General features: G+C 47.3%; 1 protein-coding gene across 1 annotated transcript; it reads left to right on the forward strand.

Moving 5' to 3' along the window:
• Positions 1–638: 638 nt before the first annotated feature.
• LOC103744247 (olfactory receptor 2M3-like) lies at positions 639–1,577 on the forward strand. Its single transcript, XM_008845976.1, has one exon. The coding sequence runs from the start codon at positions 639–641 to the stop codon at positions 1,575–1,577; it is 939 nt and encodes a 312-aa protein (XP_008844198.1).
• Positions 1,578–2,496: the final 919 nt, after the last annotated feature.

Raw genomic sequence — 2,496 nt, forward strand, 5'->3', positions numbered from 1 at the left:
ATTGAGAAAGAAATTATGAGTTTTCTAAAGTATTCTAAAATAAGGGGTGGAGAGGTGTCTTCTCTTATTTTTAAAATTAGTATATGTGCATGATATATGTGTGAGCACACATGTGCTATGACATGCTCGTGGAGGTCATAGGATAATTCTATGGAGTCAGGTGGCTTCTACCTTTATATATGTTCTGGCATCAAACTCAGGTCACCAGGCTTATAAGGCAAATGTCTTTACCCACCTCACCACTTCCCCAGCCCACTTTCCCTATTTTTAACAAGGAAAATTAAGCCTTTTATTTTAAAATGTGTTACCTTTAAACCTTTCACACTCTTTTCTTTTCCCTCTGTCTCTCATGTCCTCTAATACATCAGTTTCCCTATCTCTTAAGTCCATAACCCCCCTTCCTCAAGTTACACGTATCCACCTGCCCTTTAGCACCCCTCTTCTCTCCCTGCACTCTCTGTTCCCTCTGCCTGTGTCCTTGATCCCTCACCTCTCAAGAGAAATGTGTTTTCACTGCAGGAGGGCAGTGTCAAAGGGCTGGTCTCTGCCTTTTGGGAGAAAAATGTTTACTTTCTTATGCTGCTGAGATGCCCAGTAAATAGCTTGTTTGTCTGTTCTTTTGTTTATTTCTCAGAGTCATGGCCACAGAGCTCTGGAACCACACCACCCCATCTGGCTTCATCCTCACAGGCTTGTTCAGCCACTCACCTTATGACTCCTTCCTGTTCTCCTTGGTTCTTCTGGCCTTTGCTGTTGCTCTGGCTGGCAACATCCTCCTCCTAATGCTCATCCAGGCTGACAGACACTTGCATACCCCTATGTATTTCTTCCTCAGTCATCTTTCCATCATGGACTTGGCTCTGACATGCACGGTGGTGCCCAAGATGGCGGGCAACTTTCTCTCAGGTCAGAAGTTCATCTCCCTTGGAGGCTGTGCATCTCAGATCTTCCTGGTGGTTATGGTAGGAGGAGCCGAGTGCCTCCTCTTGGCAGTCATGGCCTATGACAGGTACATGGCAGTCTGCCACCCCCTGCGGTACCCTGTGCTCATGAACTGGAAGGCCTGCTCTTTCCTTGCCATGGCATCCTGGATGGGTGGGATGTCAGATGGTGTGATTGACGTGGGCATGGTCTTCAGCTTCCCCTACTGTAACTCGCTGGAGGTGGACCATTTCTTCTGTGAGGTCCCCTCCCTGTTGCGCCTCTCCTGTGCTGACACCTCACTGTTTGAGGACCTCATCTATGCATGCTGTGTGGTGATGCTTCTGCTGCCTCTTGGGGTCATTGTGGCTTCCTATGCCCGGGTCCTCACGGCTGTGATTAAAATGCCCTCCACAGAGGGGAAACAGAAGGCTCTCACCACTTGCTCCTCCCACCTGGCTGTGGTGGGCCTCTACTACAGGGGGACCATATTTGGCTATATGCAGCGTGCCTCAACTAGGACACCAGTGGGAGTCTGGGAAACTGCCGTCTTTTACACTATCCTCACCCCAATGTTCAACCCACTCATCTACAGCCTGAGGAACAAGGAGGTAACCAGGGCTCTGAGGAGGATGCTGGTGAGGTGGGGCGTGTAGCACCACCCTGACATACTTTATTCTTGTCTTGATCTGTCCCTGCCCCTGTCCAGGCTTCCCTGCTATTCCCATCCTTCCTTGGGCCTCTCTCTCTGTGCCTTCCTTGGGCCTCTCTGGCCAGTTAGGACAAGGTATTGAGCTGACTAATCTGCAGACATTTAGGATTCCTAGAAGGAAGATGAGAATAGATGGTACTTGGTAGCTTCACATGACCCTTCCCTCTCTGGGCACCACCATTTGAGCACTCAAAGCCCACCGTGAATATAAGAACCAGCATCTACATTGATAGGCACAGTCTTTCCTCTGGGCTATATTTTAGACTGGGGATGGCTCAGCTGTTAAAGTGCTTGCCTAGCACACACAAAGGCCTGGGTTCCATTTCCAGCGCCACATGAACAGGTATGGTGATGCATGCCTATAATTCTAGCACTTAGGAGGTTGAAGCAAAAGGATCAGAAGATGAAGGTCATCTCTGGCCACATAGTAAGTTCCAGGCCAGACTGGGCTACATGAAATCGTGTTTCAGTAAAAAGGGAAGTAAGGAAAGAAGGGAGAGAGAAAGAGAGAAAAGGAAGAAAAGGAACAGAGAACAGTAGCCTCTTGCACACGTAATAGTAGAGCCCACTTGTACATATAGTATGGTACACAGAGCTTGACTTACGTAGGAGTTCCGTGACCTGTGAATGTCATGTTCATCACCTGTACCAGCATAGTGACTGATAAAATCCAGTCCAATAGTTCTTGGCATTGACTAATAAGTAATTATTTTCTGTGAAACTCCTTTTTTGTATTACTATTAAGAAATACACCTTTTTTGCACCTTTCCACAGCTGTACTTTATTTTTTAATTTTATTACTTTATTATGTATGTGTGTTTGAGTGTGTGCAGGCACATGCATGCTATGGCACACCTGTGGAG

The sequence above is a fragment of the Nannospalax galili genome, unplaced genomic scaffold, assembly GCF_000622305.1.
Source record: "Nannospalax galili isolate Female #2095 unplaced genomic scaffold, S.galili_v1.0 scaffold382, whole genome shotgun sequence".
NCBI classification, from domain to species: Eukaryota; Metazoa; Chordata; class Mammalia; order Rodentia; family Spalacidae; genus Nannospalax; species Nannospalax galili.

Coding starts and splice junctions, on each gene's coding strand:
- LOC103744247 (XM_008845976.1), top strand. CDS start 639: ATGGCCACAGAGCTCTGGAACCACACCACCCCATCTGGCTTCATCCTC.